This window comes from Gnatocerus cornutus, chromosome 6 (assembly GCF_029298725.1).
Source record: "Gnatocerus cornutus isolate USDA-ARS CGAHR chromosome 6, icGnaCorn1.1, whole genome shotgun sequence".
Taxonomy (NCBI): Eukaryota; Metazoa; Arthropoda; class Insecta; order Coleoptera; family Tenebrionidae; genus Gnatocerus; species Gnatocerus cornutus.
In genome coordinates, this window is record NC_142238.1 from 17,875,350 (window position 1) to 17,900,537 (window position 25,188).

At 37.4% G+C, this 25,188-nt stretch overlaps 3 protein-coding genes across 3 annotated transcripts; 2 read left to right on the forward strand and 1 right to left on the reverse strand.

The window, feature by feature from the left end:
- Positions 1 to 4,900: 4,900 nt before the first annotated feature.
- Positions 4,901 to 6,150, forward strand: LOC148173587 (ER membrane protein complex subunit 2-like). Its single transcript, XM_088038465.1, has 5 exons — positions 4,901 to 5,064; positions 5,114 to 5,227; positions 5,275 to 5,569; positions 5,618 to 5,870; positions 5,918 to 6,150. The coding sequence occupies exons 1-5, from the start codon at positions 5,049 to 5,051 to the stop codon at positions 6,071 to 6,073; spliced, it is 834 nt and encodes a 277-aa protein (XP_087894591.1). The 5' UTR covers positions 4,901 to 5,048; the 3' UTR covers positions 6,074 to 6,150.
- ND-B16.6 (NADH dehydrogenase (ubiquinone) B16.6 subunit) lies at positions 6,147 to 6,782 on the reverse strand. Its single transcript, XM_088038466.1, has 2 exons — positions 6,640 to 6,782; positions 6,147 to 6,568 (listed from the first exon to the last, which is right to left on the reverse strand). Exons 1-2 carry the CDS (start codon positions 6,737 to 6,739, stop codon positions 6,210 to 6,212), a joined length of 459 nt encoding a protein of 152 aa, XP_087894592.1. The 5' UTR covers positions 6,740 to 6,782; the 3' UTR covers positions 6,147 to 6,209.
- A 148-nt stretch (positions 6,783 to 6,930) lies between these two features.
- On the forward strand, positions 6,931 to 10,898 carry Smg5 (Smg5 nonsense mediated mRNA decay factor). The gene is made up of 4 exons (XM_088038464.1): positions 6,931 to 7,229; positions 7,280 to 9,209; positions 9,952 to 10,216; positions 10,265 to 10,898. Exons 1-4 carry the CDS (start codon positions 7,159 to 7,161, stop codon positions 10,654 to 10,656), a joined length of 2,658 nt encoding a protein of 885 aa, XP_087894590.1. The 5' UTR covers positions 6,931 to 7,158; the 3' UTR covers positions 10,657 to 10,898.
- The last annotated feature ends 14,290 nt before the right edge of the window (positions 10,899 to 25,188 follow it).

The following is a 25,188-nucleotide window of genomic DNA, read 5'->3' on the forward strand; positions in this document are numbered from 1 at the left end:
CCCTATTCTGAACGCTATGGTAAATTTTGATTCGAAGGGCAGTTGTGCTTTCAAACGACAGCTAGCTCCCGTCTCCCGTCTTTACAATGTCCTCGTCCCCCTCAACATGATGTTCGTTCATCGCGCGCCCACATACTAAGGTCTGTCGGCTACCAATTGTCCAGTCGAGGCCAGTTTTTCGGTGGTGCCAAATGAATACTGTCCAACCAGTGTTGGAGAAATGAAAGCAAAATACCTCAATAGTTCCGTTCCAACCATTATGGTATAACACAGTCCGAGCCTGGGGTATTGAATGACTAACATTGGCCCTGTTTCTAGGTTAGCATGTGATGCGACCGGCATTCTACTTCGGCTTTCTAGCTAAATCCCCCCGCCTTAAGGTTCATCCACCCCCCTAAAGTCAAATCGTGGAGATATGCAGATACAGCTTCAACTAAATGCGCTCTGAGAGTTTAGAGCTGCAAATGAAGTCATTCGTACCCGACGTCTGCTGGTCGGTATCGGATTGACACCGTCGCATCATTAGCTCACACAAACTGAACACCTTTAGAAGACTCCGTAAATGCCGTAACTTGACAAACTAATGTGTCGGCTACAGAACATGCATGGATGTTTCCATAGACGCACGCAAAAGGTACCTAACTTCCTAAATGTGTGTACCTACGTGGATGAACGTGGGTCCCCTTACTAGTGTTGGTATGCTTAAGTGTACAGGGTAGGTGGCAGCAAGTGTAGTGATGTTAAATTATGTGCAGAATACAGAACATACATGGATGTTTCCATAAACTCACGCAAAATGTGTGTGTATCTAATTCCCCAATTTTGTCTACCTACTTGTTTCCCCTTGGTTGTGTTGGTATAAAAGAACTGGACAGACTTTTCCAGTATTAAGAAAGAGAGGAATTAGAAGTTCATGGTAGTGTTGGTATAAAAAAACTGGACAGAATTTTCCAGTATTAAAAAGAGAAGAAATAGAAGTTCATTGTTGTGTTGGTATAAAAGAATTGGACAGAATTTTCCAGTATTAAAAAAGAGAGTTCATTGTTGTGTTGGTATAAAAGAACTGAACAGAGTTTTCCAGTATTAAAAAGAGAGGAAATTGAAGTTCAGGTGGCAAAACGCAAAAAAGTCATAGAAAGGAGGAATTTCATTTCAAGAGACATGAGACTAAGAAAAAGTATAAAAAAGATAAAATTGGTAAATGAAGAAATGATGCAAAAATGCAACAAGAACAGTGAACTAGAAAGATGCAACTAAACTGTCCTACCCTAATCCTTCGACTTACATTTTTCAAGATGTTCCAAGATTTCGAGTGAAAATTCCGAAGTTAGGATGATATCTGTAACAAATAAATACGAATAAGTAAAAAAGTCGAATATGTATAGAAAAATAGTACACGCCTACATTGAAACCATCGTAGCAACGTACACTAAAATAAATTTCGAGTCACCGAAGCACGTCTTTTTTACTCAAAACTCGGAGTACAACTAAATAAATAATGGCTTTATGGACGTTATTAGATAACGATGATTGAACTCTTTTTTCCTTGAAAAAAATGACTCCCAATTTATTTGTGATTGCACTGCCCTTTTACTAATTAGGAACAATGCAACTCCATCAATTACGTAATTTGCAAAAACAAGACTAAAACGTACGGAACAATGCCATATGGTCAAAAAAAATCTATCAAATTGATATGAGATTTTGTTACTATTTCGCCTCGTGTTTTCAAAAAACATTTCATTTCAAGACTCGCGTTTCGCCAATATTAAAACTAATTAATTTTTGTTAAAACAGTTCCCTTACATTAAAAACTTGTTGTATTTAGCCTGCCTTGCAATATGTATCTAACTTTCTTTAAAATCCGATTATTGCTAAACATAAACACTCTGTATATTAATCTGCTTGCGTTAACGGTAACAAACTGAAAAAATGGACATTCAAACGCGCCTAACGTTTCTCTGAATTGAAAACTCTCGAAGATGTTTATAAATGAATATAGGTTAGTACTTTACCTTACAAAATATTTTCTCAAAACAGCACTCTGTAGCACACATCTCTAAAACAACCGTCTTTATCAAAAGTCGAAACACAACTGTTTTCAATAATGAGATTAATATGTAATTTCCTAATTGCTTCTAACAAAAACTTTAACTTTTTTCTTGAGCGAACAAAAAGTACCTAAGGTGGCGCTATTGCCATGCCATAACCGAGGGTAATGAATGACAACGATTTTTCAGAAGGTAGAGTTACAAAATAAATCCAAATATACGATGGGTAGACAAAACAGATTTTGCAACTTTACATTAGTTTGAAAATTTTCAATTTAATAATGAAAGAGTAGCAACAATAGTGCTAGAAAAAACATAGAGAAAACCGCATATTTCTTATTTGTCATAGGTCCACAAAATTGATTTACATTCTAATTTAAACAATCGAGTTTTGGTGGTAAAACTTCCTCAAATTTCACTAAAATTACGAGAGTTATCAATTTTAGTGAAGCATTTGGGCATTAAAAATAAAAATTTCTATTATGTCTTTTGATTTACAATTTTGCAATTTGGCAGAGTTCATATTTGATTAAAAACTAGTAATTTCCCGAAATTTCATAACTGTAGCAGTAAAGTTACCTTAGTAGTACTTTACCTTGCAAGATATTTTCTCAGAGCAGCACGAAACGACCGTCTTTATCAAAAGTCGAAACACAACTGATTCTAATAATGAGATTTTTATTATGTAATTTCCTAATTACTAACTACCTTTTTCTTGGGCGAACAAAAAATAATCAGGTTTTCGCATTTTTAAAAGATTTGCGGAAAATACTATTTCGGCAATATCAATCAATTAGAAAATTTACCGAAAACTGCATTCAATAATCAGATTTAATCATTGCAGATTAAACCAAATTTCGAATTTTTAAACGAAACTCCAAACACGCTTAAATAATAAATAATGAAGCACTGATTTCACTATGCCACAAAATTTAATCATTTGATTTTCGCTGAGACGCTGATTTTGATTCCTTGCTAAGTATGCAATAAGAATTTGTCATATTTCCTCCAGAAAGAAAATCAATCAAGGCATATTTCAACAAAGGTTTATTATTGTTAGTGTGGCCTTTCTTTATATAATTGGACTTGAAATTGAGCACAATAAGAGCGAAGTTATCAGTATTGCTATCTAACTATTTTTTTGCCAAAAAAACGAATTGTTTGTCGATGGTGCGGTACTGCTCAACTTGTCTGACCTTCAACTAATTACGTAATTGAAGGATGAAATGAATACATGAGACCTAAGTAAATTTCAGCACAGTGGCGTGAGACGACTATGGAAATTTTTACGAAAAATTCAAGCAAAGAAAACAGAATTTCTAGTACAGAACACGATATAAAGTTGAGTTCTATATGTGCTTTCAAATAAAATTTAAATCGCAAAATTAATATTGGGTGGCTAATTTTAAGAAATGTTTTCGTCTAAATGAAAAATTTACAAAATTCTTTAAGCAATCTTCTAATTTTGTTCATTGTATTTAACAGTCAAACACAGGTCTTAGATAAACATTTGTAAGAACAAAAAAGTTTAAATGTATCTAACTTCCTTTAAATTCCGATTATTACTAAGCATATACACTATGTATATTAAACTGCTTTAGTCAACGCCAACGAACTGAAAAAATAGACAATCAAACGCGCCTAACGTTTCGCTGAATTAAAAACTCTTGAATAATATAGGGTAGTACTTTACCTTGCGAGATATTTCCTCAGAGCAGCACTCTGTAGCACAAATCACCAAAACGACCGTCTTTATCAAAAGTCGAAACACAACTGATTCCAATAATGAGATTAGTATGTAATTTCCTAATTGCTTATACAGGGTGTTATGGAAATGAGTACACAAAATTAAACTGGTAAGAGAACTCACCATATGCAACAAATTTTTCTTAATAAAAAAAAATTTCGACACATAGAGAAGCACCATATCCGTGTATTCCATGTTGGTAAAAACCATTTTGTACTTTTACACTTTACTTTACTTTACTTTACTTTACATTTTGCACTTTAAGAACGCTAAGAACGTTAAGAACGATCTGATAACTTTGACACTATGAAAATTCACAACAAACTGAGCGTTTTTAATTAAATTACAGCTGATCAGGCGTTTTTATGACAAAAAGTTGTGATAAGGTTTAAGTCAAAAAATCTCCTCGTTGCGGAAATGAAAGTGAATTTGTTTAGAGATATCGAACGGCTGGCCAAATTAAGGGCGGAAAAAGGCGAAAATCAAAATGCGTTTATGAAAAAAATTATCTAGAAAAGTTGTAGATCTTGATGCGTTCTAACCGGATCAATTTTGTGTTTGTTTGTTTTTTGTTTTATTAAATAATTGGTTTGTTGTTGCTTTTATATTTTTTGTTTTTATGCTTATATTATTATTTTTTATCATTATTTTTTCTATATCGCTGTCTTCAATGTCTACTCTTTCTGAGCTGTAGTCCAACTAATAAAATACTATGCTAAAAACGCTTCGTTTGCCGAGTCTGAAATGGTTAGTGTACTGCCGGTGTGTCCGAAAGCATCACCCTGTCCTTGAATTTCGCGGAAGGGATGGATGTGTGTGTAACACTATAAGATTACAGCAGAGAAACGACACAGCAAACCTAGAATGCTCTGGGTAAATCGCCGCCTTAATCCAACTTCTCGGGTGCTAGCACATTCCGGATGCTTTTAACAATTAAAACCAAAATTTACATTTAAATGTGGCCGATAGTAATAAGCTCTAGTTAGAGAGTTGAAACTAATATTAGTTCCAACTCTCTGGCTCTAGTATAATAAGATCTTTGATAAGTTCATATCTAGGAGGCCGTGACTTAGTGGTGGGGAATACTGGATCACCACACAGGGCGCTAGACTTCAGCGCTAGCTTCACACAAATTCATTTGGTGACAGTTTCCTGCAATGACGTGTGTCTAATCATGTTAATTAAAATTTAATCAATTGGCTAAAATGCTAACCGTGTAAGCCAAAAAGAGAAATTTGAGGGATTAGAAGATGACCAACATGAAAAGTGAGTTGAATCCGAACAAAAAACAATAACACTTCATATTTAACCTCAGACAGCTTAGACCAGCTGAGAACCTGGAGAGAAAATAATGACAGAAAAAGCCGTGAAATTGTGGAAATATGGAAAGAAGGCCTATCCCAGAATCTCCAGAAACTCGGAAAAGATAGTGAGTAGACAATTCCATCATTTTCTTCTTAAGGTCGAAAATTTTAGGGGCATTAGTGCTAGAGCAGGTATGCATAGCTGCCCTGGACTGTAACCACCTCGACGTTGCCAAAACTTGTATTGATGCACTACACAAAGACTTTCCTGGCAGTCTCAGAGTGAGAAAGTATGAAGCCATGCTGTTTGAAGCCAAAGGAGACTATAAATCAGCCATTGAAGTACTCAATAAGATTATAGAGTGTGATAAGACCAACAGTGGGGCCCAGAAACGTAAAATTGCAATATTGAAAGCTGAGGGAAGAACTGTTGACGCTATTAAAGAACTAGCTGAATATCTAGCAATGTAAAAACCAGTTTTAAGTCACTTTCGTCAACTAAAAATTTGTTTTAGCTTCATGGCTGATGCTGAAGCTTGGCAGGAACTGAGTGAGCTCTATATTGGAGAGCAGGACTTTGGTAAAGCTGCATTTTGTGTTGAAGAGCTCATTTTACATAACCCCCACAACCATTTACTGCATCAACGCTATGCTGACATTAAATACACTCAAGGAGGATTGGAAAACATCGAAATTGCGCGCTCTTACTACTGTCAAGCTCTTAAACTAAACCCAAAAAATTTAAGAGCGTTGTATGGACTCTACTTGGTGAGGTTATCACAGTTGAGGGGACTCAAACTTAGATTTAATTACAGGCAACCACAGCTATGGCCACATCTCAAAAATGTTCATCCCAGAAGAAGAAAGAAGCTTCAAAGCTAACAGATTGGGCCTTTTGTGAAATTAAGAACCAGTACAAAAATGCGGAAATCAACGAGTTAGATAGACGCCTAGAAGCATTGCAATTATAAATGTTCGATTTGTTGTTTATTTGGTTTGTGGTTTATGTAAACTTGTTTTTAGAGGTATAAAAAAAAAACAGGATTTATTTCAGTTTTTATGTTAACAAAATTTAAATACACACCTGATTCTACTAAAGACAATTATTTAAGACCACTGTCTAATGAAAGCTCTCCTGTTGAATTCAGACCAAGGAGAATGCACATAATAGCCTTGCATTTGTGGGTCCACCAACTTGTCTTTGTCATAAGTTTTGTACAAAGGTTCGCCGTAATAGGTCCCGACTTCCCACCCTTCCACGTTCTTCATTAATTCTGCTTCCTCGTCTCTGATTCTACGGAGTTGCTTCAAATATTCGCGATCTTTTTCCGCCAGCAACATGGGGGTTATAGCTAAACGCCCAGAGCGCATTTCGATCTCCTCTCTATGTATGCGTTTACAGTTGAGGTAGTAAAGAAACGCCGCGCCGGCGGTTATCCCCAAGTAGCCCCCGATTATGGCCCAACCTAAAAGTGAGGTTACACATTACATAACAAAGTAACAGTTAGTAAAGTTTAATTAAAGTTGCGTGAATTACCGCTGAAGTAGGACCGAGCTGGGATTCGTTGGTAACTAATGGGCTTGTAGCCCCCTGAAGGGGGCATATCCTGTTTTGGGGCACTAGTGGCCGTCGCCATTTGTTTTTATTGACGTAACTGTCAATGTCATTTTTACAGGTTTCTGTAATCAGGAAAAGTGTGTAATTACGGTTTTTTAAGAATTTTCCTGGCGAGTTCTTACTTTGTCTTTTCAATTCGTAAAGTGAAGTTGTTTTGCTTTGTTTTTTTTGCAAATCACGTAAATAAAGCAATTTTTTGGTCCATGTTTGTTCGCGTTTTTTCGTCGCCGCTAGATGCCGCTGCAATTTTTATCAAAAATCATGTGGCAATGGACATATTTGTGCGATTTGATAAGAATTTGTGATGGTGTCAAAACATATTTGTGAAATTAATAATGATACGAAAATGAATAGTTCGACCATTGGGCATTTGGAATCCATCATCGCGATAATAAGAAATTCATCGAATTCTTGACCGGGATAACAACATGAGTTGAAATGAAGAAAGTTAAAAATTCCACAGATATTCACCAAAAACAGGGCCAAGAGCTGTCTAAAAAGTTGTACAGGTAAGTCTTACGTCACCTTATAACATTTCTCAATCATAACCTCACTTTAGATCAACAACGGAACATGCAAAACGTTTAGACGATGCTCGGAGCTGCGCCCGAACCATCGGCGACTTGTTCACCCCGAGTCTGCAAATAAAACGCCGAAAATTCTGCGAATATTGCGAACAACTGATTTTTTCTGAACCAGCCCTTTATGGGAAGAAAGGAGAAGAACTGCTGTGGCGTAAAGGGTATTACGACGTAGTTTCCACCGCTAAGAAGCTAAAAAAGAAGGAGTACACGCAGGAGGATATTTGCAACCTTCAGACTCATATCAACGCTGGGATAGGTTTCTACCATCATTTTATTTCAAGGTTGCAGTGTGAATTTGGTTTGAGTTTGACCCACGTCATCGATTTTTCAATCGAGGAGCCCCCAAGCGACGTTGAAATCAAAAAGGAGAGCTTGGAATGGGCGAATTCGGCTGTACATCAATGTTTGATTTATTTAGGAGATTTGAGTAGATACAGGTTGGAAGTTAACCCGAAAATCGAGCCCACGTTGGCTTTTCGTTATTATTTGCAAGCCATTTCTTTCAAATCTGACCATGGGATGCCTCACAACCAAATGGGGACTTTGGCCATGAACCAGAATAAGTTTCTTGATGCTGTCTATCACTATATGCGCTGTTTAGCGTGTACTGTTTCTTTTGAAGGCACAATTAACAATCTTCATAGTTTGTTTGATAAGAATTCAAAGTATCTAGAACAGTTACCAGAGCCAGAACCTGATAAAAACGACCTGAAACGTTTCATCGCACGATTTCTTTTACTCATTGACATCTGGTACTTTAACAAGAAAGTCCCCAAAGTCTACAGTTTGTGCCATCAGACTTACAAAGACCTAGAAGTTTGTCTGTCTTCTCTCAAAACACAAGCATGTGAATCACCAACCAACAGCGAGTCACTAGAAACAGACTCAATCCCCTCAGAGCACTTAACTAATGATATGATCTTCAAACTCATAGCCATATGTCTTTTATGCATTTCCAAACTCCAGAAATTGAACCACCATCAAGTATCAACAGCTGTTGCTTTTACTCTTGCTATTTATTCTCAATTGGTTCAAAACGTGACTAATCACATCCAAGAAAGCGTGCTCAACTACCCAATTCCAGAGGTCGAAGTTAAGATCGAACAAAATGGAGTAGTTACCGACCTCCTAAAAAAGAACCACCGCAAACGAAACGCGTCAAAACTACGCCGCCGCAAAGCGTTAGCCATTGAAAGCGACTCCGAAGCCAGCGAAGGCGAGGATAACGCGGAATCTGTTGTTAGCTCTGAAGAGGACGATTCCTTTGCTTCCGACAACGAAAATGTCTTGGCTGAATCATCAGACGAGGAAACAGAAGTGAAGAAAGTTGACGAAACGGAGGAGAAAGAGAACAGTAAAGAGAACGAAGAGAAGGTGGACGTGATCAAAAAGATCAAACGAATGGATGTAAACGACATGCTGGAGATTATCACAGAAGAAGGCTCTTTGCAAGCGATCAAAATAATCAATGATTGGCTCATGCAAGATACAGAAATTGTCAAATCATGCGGGACTAACACAAGGAGTCTTTTGAGGCAAATCACGAACATGTTGAATCTGATTAATATCAATATCAAAAGTCCCAAACTGACAGGGATCAAATTGAAAGTTGCTGATGTTATCAAAAATGAAGAGAAAATACCGCTAAGTGAAGATATTGTGTTGAAAGGAGTTGATATTTTAGCCAAAGGTCATAAAAACTTGGATTGGAATTACTTGCATAAATACGGAATGAGTACCAAGGAAGAGAATGTTACTAGGATTGTCAAGTTTATGGCGTTTGGAAAATTCTTAACGAGTATTGAAGAAACTGGGATCAGTTTTGATGAGCACCAGAACGTTTTTGTTTGTAAATGCGAAGAAGTGGAAGAGAGCAAGAATGCCAACGCCGTAGTGGAGGATTTGGTAAGACACTAATAAAAACTTTGTCGTTGGACTAGTTGTCGGAATTTCTATCCATTTATTTATTAAGATATCAAAGCGGTTTGCTCCTCTAGCGTTCTATTTTATTAATTAAATTCTCTAAATAAGGACTACAGTGCGCAGTGATGAGAAATTTTGCATTAGAACGAACTTGCAATTCGTTTTCTTTTTCCAGTGATAAATCACAAAAACTGGCATTTGGAATTACAATATTGCGCCGTTATGAATAAATTAAGAAGCAAAATGATGTTATTGTGGTTATTCGTAACGTGGTGGGCTGTGGTAAATTAGCCCCTTAAACGAACAAACCTCTTTGATAGCGCAAATCTCCAACTTTTCCATAAACGCCAGCGTCCGAACGTTACAAGTAAGTGCAGTTATTTGATGTTGGACGGAGCGGTATCGCCAAGGGAACAAATACCGCCCTCATTACCGCGTCGCTGGTCCGGAAACGACGCGGATGCGACTCCGGAATGCGTCCGGAGTGTGTTCATGCGGCGAAATGCGCTCGATTCCATATAGATGCAAATGAGTCTGCTGGTGCGATTTCAGCGGCAATTTTCACGAAATGCGCGTAATTACATCGCTTCCGGTTTGTAGACTTCGCTCGCGCCTAGCCGTGTTTAATTAAGACAACCCCCAAACGTACGAACCGATGGGGCGTGGGGCGCACTTTAGTATTCTTATCGAATGTGAGCGAGATTTTATGCTTGGGAAATTTCAGGAAATTCAAGAAGCTGAAAGCGGTTCCGTCATCACCGATAAACTAGACGACAAGGAAGCGGACAATAAAGGGCAGCTTATGAAAATGAAGCACATGGGGCAGTTGTGGTTGGCGTCGGAAGTTCGAGCTTTGGAAAGCAGAGTTAGAGGAAAGGCGTCGCTTTCACCTTATCTAGTCCTAGACGCCGACGCTCTAATTAAGTACACGTTCATGGTGAAGCACTTTGTTCATTCCAGGAAATTCATCGTACTGATTCCCTCTGCAGGTTCGTAAAGTCTTATACAACTCTTTACAAAATCGTTGTGTTTCGCAGTTGTTTCAGCTCTCGACGATCTAAAGCGCGAACAGTCGGAAGCCCGCGACGCCATTAGATGGTTAGAGTCTCAATTCCATCGCGGCAACCGATTTTTCCGAGCACAGCGTCCTCAAGAAAAGGCTCCAATTCCATTCATTAAGTACCCGAAAAAAAAAGACAAAGAAATGAGCACCTACATTCAGATAATCGAATGTTGTTACTTTTTGGCGGAACAGCAGAAAGGTGCCGCTAATTTGATCACGCTTCTGATCGGCAATCAGAACGTTTTGTCCAACGGTGAAAACAAAGAGTTTAGTTATGTGGGGTTGGCACAATCGGCGGGGATTTCCATAGAATCCATCACTCAGTTTTATAGTAAATGGAAAAAGAATTTCAAGGCGAGGAGGTGAACGGGAGAGGAGCGGTTGTGGTGATGAGCTCATTTCACGATTCGGTTTTTAGCGGAAGTAACTCCGATGGTGGTTTTATTCAGAAGAAACTTTTATTATTGGAATTTTTAACTGTGAACTATAGCGTTTGTTTCATGTGAACATGATTTTTTTTGTTGTATCCTTATCTTTTATTTGTCCACAATAAACTATTATTTGGAACATGTTTTTTAAGCAGTCTATAATAAAAACTTACTTCATTATTTAGTCGAATTTTATTACAAAACAAACAGTCCATTTAGTTTGTACTCACACGTTGGGTATAATTATAGGAAGGTTATGTTATACAAGAAATTAGCAGGTGATTAATTATGCCGTTTTCGCAACGGTTGAAATTTGAGTACTAAGTACATAAATACAGGCGTAAAATGATGTAAACTTTAAATAAACCAAGTTAGCGCAACACAGATGCCGACAACTACTTTAACTTCGTTATTACTACTTCTTGAAACTATTTGTGTAAGGCGAGATTTATTTATTTGAGCTGAAACTTGAGGAATTTGCCACAGGCTTTACGTAAATAAAACAGCGACAATTCATTTATCAAAACTGTGAAAGTGCTATTAAAAACCTTTTTGAAAATGGTGGATGCGCCGGGCAAAATTCAAATCATAACATTTCGTCTTTTTATTACCGGTAATTTTAATTTCCCCATTCTAAATTCCCCTATTGTGATGGATACCAGCGATAATCACGAGCGATTCAATTTAAAGCGACCATCACTGGCAATACATCTATTGTTAATTATCTTTGTCGCGCCCTCTCTACCTGCACTGTCCATCCCTTTATTCCCGTCCAGCCCCGAGCTGTCCGCTTTAGTAATGTGCAGTGTTTAGCAACGCGGCTGGTGGTTAATTTAATGTTGATAGAGTGTGCAATGCACCGCGAGACTCGGCTAATGAGCAGATAGGTGGTTGCGGGTGTGAACCGCCGCCGAACGCCGCAATCGCCGCCACCGACCGTCCGGCCGCTCAACCCTCTTCATTATACATATACAGGACGTTGAATAAGCTATAATAGCTAATGGGTCGGTTTGTCATTCATTCATGTAATGCGAATTCGGATTCACTAAACTGAAATGGTTGGCCGACAGTTTCATAAATGTTAATAATATCGAGTTTTAATAACGAATAACGAGTTATTGCGAGAATTATTATTTAGACTGTCATGAATTAATTGGTTTCGGTCGCTCTATAGTTCCTAAAAGACGTTTTAGTTGACAGTTTTTCGTTCCCTAATTGTGCCCCTCACGCCACCAATTGATTAAAATATCCCGGTAATTCCGCGCGCCCTAAAAATGGTCTCCATTAGCTTTCCTCCCCCACGTAAAACCCCATCGTTAACTCAGCTAATTCCCCACTCTTTCTCCTTCGAAACCCATCACAAGCCCTTTCAAAATCTGTCTCCGTTATGCAAGTAATTAACCCGCATTGAAGACGTCGGTATTTAGCAAAGGTGGAAGTCTTTTATGTCTTCGTCGGTGGCAATCAGCGACTGGTACCGAGCATGGCGTGATGGTAACCACAGACCGACAGCCATCTATATTACCACCCCACACAATGACGATCGCGTGCGAACTCCGTGTCGTGAGCGAATTAAATAATGTTGCTCAAAGATTTACCGTCGACGCGCGAGGAGTCCATTACTTATAGAACAATGGTCACGAACCAACATGATTCACGAGTGCCGTGCCGCCAACCACTGATGCTTGTTTGATGGGACCGCTGCTTTGCTGGAGAACTTCCAAATGACAACTTCAAGAAAAAAACAAATTACTTTTTTATTGCCGGTGAGTGGAGACGGGGCTTAACTGCTGGAAAATTAGAACCCGAGCTTTGAGGATTCGTAAAGTTGGGATTTTATTGAGGCGGGGAGCGCCCTACTTCGACTCTAATCAAGAATTAAAATGTTATTTTATTAAATGCGGATGAAAGGAGAAGGGTATTGGTGGAGGCGCCGGGATAAACCAAACCAATAATTATTTCAACGTCCTAAATCTCTTCAGGAACCCTCACTGTCTTTAATACCCCCCAAAACAGTTCTAATATGTGACGACCAGTTTATTAAAATCCCATTTTTTCTTTAGGTATATATTTTATTAATCAACGCAGGAAAACACTGCCGCTTTGTTTATCCTTAACGAATACGAAATTAATTTTAAAGATTTAAAAGCTAAAACCCGCCCCTGCAAAAAATGGAATACGTAATGAAAAAGATGTCTAGATGAAATTTTTCGCACGAACGCGAGTGGACTTCTAAGCGTCGATTTAAAGCTTGAAATTTTTAACGATGAATTAATTCTATCGCCATGTTTTGGGTTTTTAATTTCAGGAGTTGGCGTGTTCTAAAATATTTACCGGCGTGTAACGGAGTGAGCGTACAAAGGGTAACTTTCTCATTAACTGCCTAATTGCAAAGAGTATAAAGCGCTATTTTTTCTACAGACGTTTTTAAAAATTCTCAGTAGAGTTTTCAATAGGGACTTTTTTCTAAAGTGTTTGACATACTGCACTACGAATGTTTCCCAACAGTTGGCGAACATCCTCCCTCAGCCTCTTGCTTTTTTTCTGGACTGTATCACGCAACGGCAACCTGCAAAGAACTCGGTAGACGCATAAAGGAGCCGCTGATCTCGTATAAAAATGGTGGCACACTAAGTAATCGATAAATCCAGACTAATTCTGAGCTTATTGCTGCACTCCCCTCTGACTTCCCGTTTCATCCCCGACAGGCGGCATTTATAGCTGCGTTTACAACGTCTTATACATCTACGCTTAGCGGCATTTTTCTGCACCTTCGTTCGAAGATGCACCGGTGGTATGTCTTGTATCTTGTGTGGTCGATGAGGAAAGAAAAAAACGATGAAAGGTGATGCGGTTAAACGACTTAACCATCTTTATCGTTCTCCTTTTCTCGGGTGGCATTAAATATTAATAGCTATATTCGACACCGTAAAAAACTGTTAAATATAATGTGGATGAAGATGAGGGTATTAATAAAGTGGCTAGAGGATCATTATGTTGATTGTTTGCTGTGGTGAAGTGGAGAGGCGGGAAATATTTCGGCGATTTTTTTGTCTTCTTTATCGACTTTCCAAAACTATAATTAGTGGATTGATATTAATAATTACCAGCGTCTATTCTAGATTATTCTAATTTGCATAATTAATTAACTTTTCACTAAACTGCTTACGTTAACTGAATTCAGTATTTAGTGTTGACCTTATGTAAATATTATGTTCCATTGCTCCTAAACTGTACATCAATTAATGCACTATTAATTATAGATAACAAGATTATTGTATATTTGCCGCAATGGATAATTTGGATAATAATGAAATTTTAGATTGTGATAGCAAAATCAAATGGACTGTTCTATTTAACAAAAACTCATTTTTTTAATTCCGCGTGTGTATGTATTTTGGGTTGCCTACAACTAAGGAAATGTAAACTTTTTCCTTCAGCTTGTCTTTTTAGCTACAGTCCTCGACCTAACGTAACCTTGTACTTTGATATTCCTATAATTTATTAAATAAACAAGCTACATTAATCAATGATTACATATAAAAAGTATCACTCCAAATTACTTAAATCAACAATTAAAATGGAGAAAGACTAAACGGATGCAATTAACGACGAGTTATTCGCTTAACATGAGCATATTTCGTAATTTATTATTACATTTATGGAGGCAGCTTTTATATTTATGTGAATGATTCCCATTTCTGACTATAAACACTTTATAAATTTATAAATATAAATTTGATGACTATCTTTATTAATAATTATTTTGAAAATGTCGGTTTGATAAGGCTTTATCTTTTAATGCTGTTGTTATTCTTAATTATAAATATTTATTTAACGCCAACGACCACAATTAACGAGGGAATTTGGAGATTTATTTCGTTGTCGATTACGCTGGGCGATTAATAACAATAAATCACCAGCTGGTTAATTAATTAAATTCACGTGGCGTCTTAGGGATCTTCAATTTTTGAAAAATTAAATAACTCCCTGTGACTGTAATGAGACATGAACCCCTAAATTTGGTTGTGCAAGACATGATGTAATTAATTTCAATCTACTGCACTTTAGCCGGCTTGTGATTGGTGCGCCCGGTCGGTATGAAAGGGCGCTTTTTAATTTTGTTCTTGTTTCAAATTAGGTTAAACTTCTTGTAAATTACGAAGTTTTGCAAGTTTTATGGTTTGAAAGTGTTTGTAGTGAGTTTGTAGGACGTAGTTATTGTCTTGTGAACATTTTCCAAGCGATTTCTGAAATCCTTGGCCGCGGCTCAACAACGTGCAAAAATTGTAAATGATTGCCAGGTATGAATTATTAAATCGCGTAATTTGCGATTTTAGGTCCGATAAAAGGAGTTTCAAGTACTAAAATTGTTGTTAGAATGGTAAAAAATTCACATTTGATTAGATTTGGCCTACTTGATATCGTTTCAATGAATCTCAAGCATCACCTGCTTGATTGACAACTTCCTAGAGTAAAGGTGGGTAATACGGTCATACTCTTTATTTAAACTCGAAACCAAAAGTTCCCAAAATGTTTTTCTAAAAGCTTTCAGTATACGAATGTTGGAAACCCAAAATTGAAAACTGATGTATACACCACGTTTCAACTTGAGTCTTGTCGTGTAATTCTTCAAAACCGTTTTAAGTGGCGGTAAATTGTTTTATGATATCGTTGCGCTGCCCCCAAACTCTATTATAGAAGGGTTCGGGGGTGGCTCCGCCCCCACCTCCCACCCTTGTGCTGTCCGCGAATGAATCGGCCCTGTGACTGTAATAATAATAATACACAAGACAACACTTCACTTCACGGCCGCATCGTTAGATGGAGCACTTAATTGCAAGTGCTTTCTCTCCAAACAAAACATTTTCACCGCTCGAATGTACGTATCTTTCATATTTGGAGTTTTCGTACATAAAATATCAATTAAGGTTGCCGCCGCCGCCGCCGCCGCGGGGCCAGTGAGAACCGTAGACTGTTTAAAGCAGACACATTTCCGTCTATTTACATCAGGGGTCTTAAATCTACCTGAACTTTTCAAATGACTGTGCTGTGGTAATTAACCTTTATACGAGAGTGTACAGTCAGAGGCGAAGAATGATGGCGTGGAGTGTACGTTCACACATGCCTCGTACATGTGTGTTGACACTGTACCTTACACATGCTGGTGTATGTAAGTAGTGAGGTAAGGTTAGGTCTCGTATACTCGTATACTGTATACCTACGTACACATTAAACCGGTGCTATTATAGTAGCTACTCGGAGAGAGAGAGATGGCGTAAGGTGGGTAATGTGGGCGTGAGAGAGACTACACTCTTCCTTATCGTTCTAATGTAAAGTGTCGCTCTTTATCCTTTAAGTAAATGGGCGTGGTGTTAGTTTCTATTGGTCGGTGTGGCCTGACAGGTCTTCGTCAAGTCCACGTTGACTGCGGATTTAATCTTTCTCACTTTCCACTTTCATGAGGCCATAATGCTGTCTCGGTTTATAAAGAGCACACCGTACAAAAAAGACGCTTCCAAGTGCGGATGTGAGAGACAAGGACGACAGTATAATCTTAAGGAACTGGAATTCGCAGTACGATTCTCATCTTTTCAAGACAGTCCAAGCGTATACTTATACAGGGGGCATCGAAGGGGGAGGCGAAGGGAATTTATATGTTTCCTAAGGGTACACTCCCATCCACAAACCAAAACGTCTCGCTCCACTGAAGCACACCGTATAAATGCGCTCGAGATAATGACAAGTTTTTAATTAATTACTAACCGTGAAGCGAGCATTTATTTTAATTTAATAAATGCGCGATTTCGTCTAATCGGTTCACACACGACGCATCACGGAAATATGGTCGAGGGTCGCACACCACACGTGACCAACATGACGTCATTGACTGCTAATTGGATCGAGGGTGACTATAATTGCCAGAAATATGGATCGCTAGGTGAAATGGCATTATTTTTGGAATAGGTCGCGGTCGGGGTGACATGGCATGCGATATAGGTGCCACAGAGACAGGACCGTACCCGGAAAAAACTTGAATTATTTAAAAATTGAACTTTGGTCCTAGCAGCTACTACTTGATCTTTAAACTCAAAAAAACTTGATAATAAACATTTTTCCTATCTTTTCATTTGTGGCCGTAAACAAAATGATTCAATCACCTTGAACTGTAGCAAACATGTCGGAACAAATATGGCGTTATTATCCATAACCACTAAACGTCAACAATAACAGTCAAACATAAACATTTCCAAAGCAAATTAAGCAATGTTTTGTTTATTTTACCCATAACGTTAAGTACTCCCACAAAATTTTATCTTTATGTGTTATTTATTTGCCCAATAAATCTATATAATTATTTTTACTTAACGTGTCTTTTCCTCGTTGACAATCCGGCAATCATAAATTAGTAGCCAATAATAAAAGCAATAAAACTATTCATTTATCATACGAAAAGTCATAGTTGTTAATCGACAGGTGTTTTGCATCGACTCTACACTTAACAACCCGCGATTTGATTGGTCTGTTTATAATTATGTGGTAATACAGAATTATAATGGACCAATCAATCGTGCCACCAACGAACAAAACCAAGCTTATTTAAAATTCACGATAAATTGATAAGATTTACTCACTTTCGCATCCGTAAAACTGTCAATTTTTTGCTTCAAATGTCAATTATAAAGGTTCGAGATCTTTATCTCTTAAAAAAGTTGCGCTGTTATTTTGCCAAGTCGGTGGGAACTGCAATTATTCGTGCAATGCAGCGACGTGGGTGTATTATTACGTTACAAAAATAGTGTGAATTGAGGCTTATTTCGAGAACTGGAAAAATTGTTACAGTTGTAATTGTTTCAGCTTAAGTGTGGGTGATAAATGTTTGTAAATAGAGTTGGCGATGAAAATTAATTTGCATGTCGTTGATAGACCCACTGACAGTTGCCAAATAAATAAAACAAGGCCTGATAAGAAAATAATTAGATTTTTCCGTTGTGCCAAGTGCGCGCATTCAAATAGCCAGTCCTTTAACAATTCTTCGTAATTTCTGCACTTTGATCATCTTGACCTGATCCAATATCAGCATGAAGTCTTATCAAGAAACATCCTTCAAAATCTACAAACAATTTAAGGAGACCCACGAGGAACATCTTGTGGTTCAGTACTTCTTTTTGCAATGAAATAACCTTCGTAAACGATATTTGTGATCCAATCTTTGCAAAAACGCCGCCATATTAATGGCAACCGCAAGCGAAAAATTGCGGTCGCTATAGTACCAACAATTCATATTCGTGGAATTATTACGTCGGAGTTCGGTATTATTTATTGCACTTATCGTTGAGTGCATGATTGAGAAATTTAAATAAATTATTAACGAGATTAATGGAAGTAGACATTTTCGTTTAAGTGGGTTTACAACACTTTACTGTGATACGTGTTATCGCCGAAATAATAATGATGATGATAATACTAAATGTCAGCTGTTATCATTGCATGTCATCAATACAATGAAATATATGATTATTACGTACCAATGTGGTTCTTTTTGTTTGTTAAAACATTTGTTGGCTACTATCGACAGGTGTGAGATTAATTTTATTTGAATTTCGGATATATTTTTACGTCGTGGAAGTAGATTTTATCGAAACGTGTCGGTGGAATTTTCGATAGGTTTGAAGAGCTCTTAATAAATCAAACGACAATTTTAATTTAAAGTAGTTAAATAGATGAGGAGTAAAGTGGTTGTTAGGGACCACCAAAGCGAAATGTCGCGGGTTAAATAGCCAATTGACACATTCCCCAGAGATAAGGCTGTCAATTAGACAAAAAGATTTAAAAGTATGTACACATTTTTGGTGTTTCCTTACTATTTGCTATTACCATTTCAAAATGTTTCTAAATATAAACACAATTCCTTTATCTAGGTCTTGTCCATTAGTAGTTTACTTTGCACAATTTTCCGTTCTGATAGCACCCTATCGTTCCAACAAAGTGACTACACTTCTGATAAATGAGCAATTATTGTGCACGTGTACTACACCACTTTTTTGTGGAAATTGTTTGAAAATCCCTCCCAACATGGCGTCGAAATCTTAGTTGAGATATCCGCTCGTCTTTTGTCGTTCGATAATGAATTCCGAACGGTGGAGGCGGCGGAGGCGGCCATCATCACAGGGCATCGTGCGGACGCTTTGTATAGTGACCAAGTGGCGCACTCGGTCTGACCAAGCACCGCTAACTGAGACCGCTCTCCGGTTCTCTGTGGCTTGGCTATTAAACAAGGGTTCACTCTCAAGCGCCACCGCTGCATTCCCAAGCGACCGCAAGACCCAACTTGCCTCTTCTATATCCAATTAGTAACTTAATTAATATTGATGCCGCATAAAGAATCTCTCTAGGAGGTTTATCATATTAACGACTACAAGGCGTTACAACGCGGACTCGAGGAATTTTTAACGCTTTTGAGAGGCGTGGGCGGCCGACGGGGTGGTCAATGGTGATGAAACTAATTCCCTTTAATTCACGCTAAGGGGCACTAAAGATTTTATAGCGTCATGTCGGACAACAACAAATTGGCAAAAATGCAGTACCTAATGTGCGCCGTACTTTGCATATCACGAAGAATGCATTCAGTTGTCAAAATTATGTCGAGAGATTGAAAAGATTAACATTTATAGTGCAAATGACTGCGATCAAATATTAACATTACTTTTTATCTTACAAACTGTCTTCATTTAAGCTTTATTTTTATTTGACTTAATTCAGACTAAAACGTTAAACAATCGCTAATTGTGACACTTTTCTTAAATGCAAACAAAAGGTGATAATTCCGACTGTCATTTGTTTGTTTTTGTCTGGTTTTATGAAAAATAAATAAAGTTGGTTTTACTATATTTTTATTAATATCTACTCATATGTAATACAATATCTTAAACAAATCACATTTTAAAAATTAATAACAAGGTTAACGTGTTTTTTAAACCGTATTTCTGTCTATTATCAGTCTAATCAATTTTAATTACAGAATTAGTTTGACTTTATCAAACGCCCTTTCAAACATTTTTGATTGTTTCAGAACCATGACATAGTGATAAAACCGATTTCTGCAAACAGATCACTCTCGATCAGATTATTGAACTGGAGTGATTTCGAAGTGCTTTTAAGTTTTTCTATCCCATTAATCTCGAAAATTATCGGGCAGAAAACAAGTAAAAACACTAGCTGTGTATTTGCCAATCTCCAAAATCTAGAAGCATATCGTTGCAAAACTTTTAAGTGTATTTTTAATAATAAGCAACACTTGAAAGATAATAGCTTATTCACTTGTAACAGATTGACAGTCAACAACAAGAAAAGATCTTTGATAAGTTGCGACACATTTCGCGTTTCATAATTTAGTCATCAAGAATTATGATCTCGCATGTTTTGGAGAAAGCTTTTGGATCGATGATGACTGAAAAGTCAGAACAAAAGTTGGTTTATTATTGAAAGCAGTTGGAAGAATAGGATTTTCTTGAGCGCCAGGTGTACTTCGTGAATTAATTATGTCATCAAAGATCCCGTCCGAAATTATCCCCAGTGACTGAGTTTATCGACAGGCTGGATTGAAAGGTAAATAGCAAATTTGTAAAGCGTAAAAGCATAACCAACAATGCATTATAAATTTCGTACATTCACAAACAGTTTAATTACAAGGTTGTTAAAAGCAACTAGCAAAAAGTTCATCAACCTTGGCGCGCCTTTATATACTCTTAGTGGGTACCTGAACAAATAAAAGAGAATAAACATCGCTATTTGCTTTGCATAATTGATTGTTCAAGATACTTATCAACTTATTGATTATTTATTGTTTGTTCAACTCGGCCGCGTATATAATTTTTGTTTTCAAATATTGGAGGATATCCTACAATTAGCACGTTGAACTGCGATTTGATGGACGAGTGATAACGCTTTGCAAAATTCGAAGTTTTCAAGATCATGCTCCACTTCTGTGTTTCGTTTCTTAAGTGTGTTTACTCACTCATCGACTGGATTATCATACAGTACACAGCATTAGAAGCAGAGAAAGTGTTGACTTATTATCTCTTATCTGCTAAGAGACCAAATCCACCATTTTGGAAAAATCATCTGCAAGACCAAACAGGCGAAAATGGTGGATGCGCCCGTAATTGCCCACGTTGCAACCAGTTGGATCAACACAAAGTGGTTGTGTTCCCACGTTTTTTGGTACGAAGGTCGGTTACTTGAATCAAAATAGAAACGAGTTTTGCCCCGAAAGTGCGGCCCGACAAAAAACTAGAACACGAGCTTGCACAGGTGATCCAACTGGTTTGTGTAAATTCCAGTCCGCACGTTCAAAGAGCGCGTGCCAACCGTTAAAGGGGTGAGCCATCAATGAAGCAAGTTTTCTGTGATTTAAAGATGATGATTCTGAAGGTGTTGGTCTATAATGTTTCTTTTTGATAGAGGGCAAAAATGGTGGATGCGCCAGTTTGATTAGATGTGGTGCCGCAGAGATCGGTTTAACTCCCTTGTGTTTCGATCGGCTGGCGAATGTCTTTCGATTTGATGGCTGTTAAAGCGTTTCGAATTAGCAGAAGATCAGCATCGGTGCAAAATAGCACCGTAATCAAATTTACAACATCAGCCATAATAATTTCCTCTTTATACCGCCTTCATTCCATGTAATAGCATCGCAATAAAGGCGTAATTGTTGCAGTAAGCAAGTCCTCCATTCCCAGGTGCAATTTGAACTCTCCATAAAAACTCGAAACCAATAACGTTCCATAAAGTGATCCCCCACACCGAGTGGTAAGAATTTTAAAGGTGGTGTTAAGCGAACCACAGTCCTCATTACGTTCGTCCGTAATGGCACGTTTCTCATATTTGCCATATCTGCCTTGAGGATCTCACATGGCGAATGTCATAATACCGTCTCTCTAACTACACAATCTGCATTGTTAATCCGTTGGTGCGGTATATCCGGAGCTCTTTTATCTCTCTCACCTTGCGCTTCGCTTAGATAATTAGAAGGTGGCTGGATGTTTAGCTATGCTGCGGGCTTTCTTGGCGGATTGCATACAGGGATAAATCTGTAACTGCGAATGTGTGTTCACCTTTGCAAATGGAGTGAGTGGGAGACGACCGCATTGTTGGAATGTTGCTGTTATGTTTAACATTTGTACACGGGTTGTGTTATAATGAATCGCTACGATGTCATATACCAACGTCTACTGCCGTATTCAATTTGCATAAGACCGAATTTAGATGGCCGTTAATAAAGTCGTGAGGAAGTAGATGATGGAGGTGGGAGGTAGGAGCTGGGAAACGCTCATTTTATAATTTTCTCGAGAGAGGAGAATTAGGGGCATTAATCGACTTGTCTGGTGGTGGCTAAAACGGTTTATTGCTTCGTACTGTTGGAATATATTCTCTGATTTTTAATTGATCCATATTTTTTCCCAACCTCGGAATTAAACTAAAATAAAGACATAAATTATCTCTCTTTTGCTCATTACTTGCGGGAATGAGTCATCACAACGGTGGAACAAGAAAACGCTTCCTTTTAGTCGTGTAATGTGCAAAATTGCGTCAACATAATAAAACTGATTTATTTTATTTTATTCCACGGTTTCTATTCTAATTATTTACGCTCAACTGAGGTATTTTTTGGCTTTTCTAGAATAACTAAACTATCTCAGTAACGTGGAAATTTATGATTCAGACGCGTTTTTAGACAATAGAAAACGTTTTATCCTCGCTTATTACATGCTGGCATTTTTCTCCTGAATGACCGACAAAAAATTAGTAAAAGTGACCAACAACAAAAACTTCTTAACACATCCTTGCACATAAACCCGACGTGACAAGCTTAATAAAAGTCAAAATGTCGCCCAACAATGTTTAACACCTCACCTTCTCGTTTTTGTTGTTGAGAAAGAGTTCATATTCTTGAAATTAATGAGTCTCATATTCATCTTGTCTGGGAACATAATAATCAAGGCATTAATCCGTTCTGTGCACTACACCAATTTAACACAATGCTAGTCGGAGATTAGAAGGATGATATTTTTTTCAAAGGCGGCCTTTAATTTCGTATTCGTCATTGAATACAATGGAGATCTAAAAAGGAAGAAAATCACCGTGAAGCATGTCGAAAAAAAGGGAAAGTGTTCCATCACGTACGTTTGTTTGTAAAATTGTTTGAAAAATCGCCGCTAAATCCCAGTTGGTGCGAAAATCTGGTATAATTCGCAATTAATAAGTGCACCGCGACATTTACAAAACCGTGAAATCGTCAACAGATTAAATCCCATTATGTAGAAGCATAAAAATTAATGAACGAATTTTCATTGTTTTCGAATTATAATGCGATAGTACTGAAACCGCGATTGGAAACATAAATGGAGTGCGTAATTGCTTCCACAAATATTTCCAATTTCGAAAGAAATTTATCGCATTTATTTGCACTACAACTCAATAACAACGTTTCCGGGGGCGCGTGTATAATTTTAAATTGGCAGTAAAGTTCAAAAGGATAAGATATGAGACTTTTCGTATAATTAAATTTTAAATTGATTGTCAGCACCCTGTATTTTAAATGTCAGCTTAATCCACGAATGCTTGTTTATAATCAACTGCGGTTATCAAGATAAATATACGAAATAAACATGCTACATTCCGTAAGAGATTAAATCTACACGCGATGTTAAGCACTAACACCGAAAGTGGCTCCGGAATGGTAGAAAAAAACAAATTATGTAAATTTTTCGGTATTAAACTAATGGTATGGGTATAATCATTTCGGCCGAGGATTCAGAATTCAGGGATTTATTTATATCAATAGCTGGTTTCATTTGTTAACTTGTTTTTTCTGAGGCGAATCAAAATTCTTGTTCGGAAAACAAAAAAACGTGTTATGAGTCTGAAGTTTCACCAAAAGGAGCAAAACTTGTTCATAAAATTAATTTCAGGCTGCTCCAAAAAATTTTCGGCCAAGAATTCTTTCCGACATTTTTTTTCCATGTTGTTAAATCTATGTATATTACACGTCAATTTCCACAGCGTGTTCTTTATAATTGGTTGTGTTTTTTGTGATTAACCGTCACCCAATCCGCTGATGTTTTCAATCCCTAATGATTTTACGCGCCATACAAAATATGTCATTCCAAGAATTTCCATCAAGATAAAAACACGCCTAAATGTAAATTAACAAAGGCATTTGTTATTCAGCACGAAATTATGATTTACGAGCGATTTATTGAATATTTTAAATTAAAATCAGCTAATTACCACAACTGTGAAGGTGTGACAAGGCGAGATAGTGGAAGCGGAATCTCATTAGATCAGCTACAAGCACACGTTTTCTGGCAAGGGAACACTATTTATACATCACCGTATTTAAAGCCAAGTCTACACCACGTCTCTTCCAACTTTACAACGATGTTATTAGTATAACCACATGTTTAAGATTGTGATTATTTCTGCACGTGAATTCCTAATTGTTAGTTTGCAGTTTTATAATTTCTATTACACCCATTGAATACATCAACGAAATAACATGTTATTATGTTCGAATATTTACGGTGAATGTAATTTCTTATCCTCGAGAAAAAATGCAGAATTTTTAACATGGACTAATCAGCCGCTATTTCCCTACCTCCGCACGAAATTATGCCAGAAAATTGCTTCTTGTCAGGTGAACTGTATCACTCGATGTTAAATACAACCAATAATTGCGAAACATTGACTGTTATTATCATAAATTATTTCTATGATTGCATTTTAATTAACCCGCGTTTAAGCCGTCGTAACGTAACGCTACTGGTTTAATGACGCAAATGAAAAGTGTTAATATTAGCCTTCCAAATTCAGCGTAAATAAATTAAAGGGCGCAGACTTAAGAAGCTGAGAATTTTTGGTCGATTGTTTGAAAATTAAATGCCATGCTGATTTGGAACATTTTCATTTTCCGATGTTTTATTATTCCCAAATGAAACGGCCGCAGAATATTAGAGACGGCGGAGGGTTTTTACTTCCCTGGATGCCATAATAAAGTCGATGTTAAATATTTAGCAGACTGGGCTAGAGCTGCTTATTCTTCTCCTCGTCTTCTTATTTTGTAATTTAAAAGTTTGCCCCAAGACACGGCGGAGTGGAAGGAGGCGTTGGCGCTCTTTCATATTTATTTTTCTCAAATGACTTCAACTAGTCTGCATTTCAGTTTCAGACGTGGTTAAATATTTTAATACGTGTTATTAAAATTTATTGCATGGCGGAGCATTTGTTTGTGTTTTACTGCAGGTATCTTCGAAATACCGGAGTTTCGTTATTTAATCATTGAGTCCATTACTTATTTAATTTCCACGCTTTAATAAAACACATTTTCAAAAGTCACTAATGTGAGCGGATGCTGCATGTTTCATTCTCGTTTCATATTCAACAGTTTTATTGCTGTAAATTGACTTCATCC

What these genes read in the sequence shown, in the direction of transcription:
- Smg5 (XM_088038464.1), top strand. Translation starts at nt 7,159, where the DNA reads ATGAAGAAAGTTAAAAATTCCACAGATATTCACCAAAAACAGGGCCAA. An exon ending in CTGTCTAAAAAGTTGTACAG is followed by an intron (nt 7,230 to 7,279) that starts GTAAGTCTTACG and finishes ACCTCACTTTAG; the next exon opens with ATCAACAACGGAACATGCAA. An exon ending in CGTACTGATTCCCTCTGCAG is followed by an intron (nt 10,217 to 10,264) that starts GTTCGTAAAGTC and finishes TGTGTTTCGCAG; the next exon opens with TTGTTTCAGCTCTCGACGAT.
- ND-B16.6 (XM_088038466.1), bottom strand. Translation starts at nt 6,739, where the DNA reads ATGGCGACGGCCACTAGTGCCCCAAAACAGGATATGCCCCCTTCAGGG. An exon ending in AGCTCGGTCCTACTTCAGCG is followed by an intron (nt 6,569 to 6,639) that starts GTAATTCACGCA and finishes CCTCACTTTTAG; the next exon opens with GTTGGGCCATAATCGGGGGC.
- LOC148173587 (XM_088038465.1), top strand. An exon ending in CTAGCTGAATATCTAGCAAT is followed by an intron (nt 5,570 to 5,617) that starts GTAAAAACCAGT and finishes AATTTGTTTTAG; the next exon opens with CTTCATGGCTGATGCTGAAG. An exon ending in CGTTGTATGGACTCTACTTG is followed by an intron (nt 5,871 to 5,917) that starts GTGAGGTTATCA and finishes ATTTAATTACAG; the next exon opens with GCAACCACAGCTATGGCCAC.